The sequence below is a fragment of the Nilaparvata lugens genome, chromosome 2, assembly GCF_014356525.2.
Source record: "Nilaparvata lugens isolate BPH chromosome 2, ASM1435652v1, whole genome shotgun sequence".
NCBI classification, from domain to species: Eukaryota; Metazoa; Arthropoda; class Insecta; order Hemiptera; family Delphacidae; genus Nilaparvata; species Nilaparvata lugens.
The window spans coordinates 21,931,409-21,933,452 of record NC_052505.1 but is presented as its reverse complement, the minus strand read 5'-3'; the positions used below and the strand labels follow the sequence as shown (position 1 = coordinate 21,933,452).

The 2,044-nt window shown below is 30.7% G+C and overlaps 1 protein-coding gene across 1 annotated transcript in view; it reads left to right on the top strand.

Annotated features, from left to right (window-relative positions):
* The first annotated feature begins 697 nt into the window (after positions 1 to 697).
* The window catches only part of LOC111057839 (chromodomain Y-like protein), a 39,766-nt gene continuing 38,419 nt past the window's right edge, over positions 698 to 2,044 (top strand). Inside the window, exon 1 of the mRNA XM_022345310.2 lies at positions 698 to 1,174. Within this exon, the coding sequence (XP_022201002.2) occupies positions 1,115 to 1,174 (60 nt within the window). The 5' untranslated portion in view covers positions 698 to 1,114. The remainder of the gene's footprint in view (positions 1,175 to 2,044) is intronic.

Genomic DNA, 2,044 nt, shown 5'->3' with positions numbered 1-2,044 from the left:
GGGAGTGATTGGTGGAGGATAGGACCTCTCCCTCTTCGAAAAAGAGCCGTGTTAAAAGTAATATCTCACAGACTTTGAAATAGTTGTTGATTTATCAATAATAGTTGATTAATATTTGATTAATTTTCTTGATGATAACTATTTTTCATAAGTAAAATAGTTGTTGATTTAATAGTTGAGTTATCTGTAACATAGACTATAAATTTTATTTTTGGAATTTGAATGCCAACAGGCAGAACACTAAAGCTCGGTTGCACAAAAGCAGGTTGAATTTTTATTTTAGTTTTTATGCTTACATTATTTTAAAGTTTTAAATATGATATAAGTAAATATAATACTAATCGTATAATTATACATCACCTTATATATCATTTGTTCACTTTTTAGTCTAAAAATTGACGGAAAAATTTGTGTCGCTCCAAACGGAGTCGCTCCCTGTGGCTTTTCATAGAAGTACGATTGAATACAAAGCACATGCGCCATAAAAATGTCCCCTCCCATGGTGGTGGCGGTTGTTCTTATTGCTTATTGAGCGCGCCTAATTTGTGGATTGTGACTTTAAAAATAATTATTGATTTATCAATGATGATTGATTAGAAATAAAAATTCAATTGAAATTTGAATGTAATCAGGTAGAACACTAAAGCCCGGTTGCACAAAAGCAAGTTGAATTTTTATCTTAGTTTCTATGCTTACATTATTTTTAAGTTTTAATATGATATAATTGTATATAATAGTGATAGTATTGTTATACATCACCTTCTAACTTATTTGTTCACATTTTAGTCTGAAAAATGACGAAAAACTTTGTGTCGCGACAAACGGGGTCGCTCGCAGTGGCTTTTCATAGAACTACGACTGAATACAAAGCGCATGCGCCATAAAAATTTTGTGTCTCCTGGCGTTGGCGGTTGTTCTTGTTGCTTGTTTGTTGATTGTGATTGGTCTGGATGTTAAACGCTAACTGCAAAGTAAAAAATTTCTTGTGTCGTTCCACAAAGTTTTCAACTTGTAATCTTGTATTTTTATATAATATTTTTTATTTAACGCCGGGTTTATTCTGGCTAATTAAAGTCTATTATTTTAAAGAGTTTAGTTAGAATATTATACAGATATGGCAAGAATTGGCAAGAAGAGGAAGAGTGAAGCAGCGGAAGCGTCGGGAGAAAGTGTGGTTAGTAAGCTAATTGTAATAATATATTTTGTCATGTATCATAAGTCTTATAATATTTACTAATTATCCAATTCTGATTAGAACAATATTTATGTGTGTCAAAAATAGTAGTAGTTGATGAAAAGAAAAACAACAGCAAATTCCCGCTCAATCTAGCGTCACTTGGACGCTAACGACGCCATCTTGTAATGTTAGTAAAATATTTTAATAATTCTTGTTTTGTAAATCTACGGCTTTTACAAATAGTTTACTTAGTAATTCCAAAATGAATTAACATTGCTTTTTGTTTTTCGTTGAAGATATAGCCTGTAACAAAACTATAATGCCCAAATATTTAAATAATACGGTTATAAGATTGAAGAAGATATAAAATACGTTGATCGTATAGCGAGTCATTCTATTCAATCGAAGTTATAACGTAAGGAATTTTTTTTAAGCTACATGTACGGAATAGGTTATATACTATTGACGCATTATCACTACTTATGAACTAATGAACTTTTAATTTTACCGATCTCAATTTACCGGGTATGGTTATAGACTTATTTTTATTAATAAATTTTTAATTTTGCACTGTATAAGGGCCGCGGAATCTAGAATAACTTTAAGACATACATACAGAGTTGGTGAAAAATATGGAAACTGCTCAATATTTCTTGTACAAGGATCATTTGAAAATTGATTCTTTGGGGATCCTATTTCTTCTATAATATATACTTTTATGTTGCTTCAAAATTTTGGTCCACCATCTTGGATTTGCCATATTGAATCCAGGTTTATTTTGTGGTCATTTGATACATGATTTTGTTGAAGAATTTTAAGAAGAAATGAATGGTGAAAACCGCACTTGAATATTTTAAACCGTCAAAA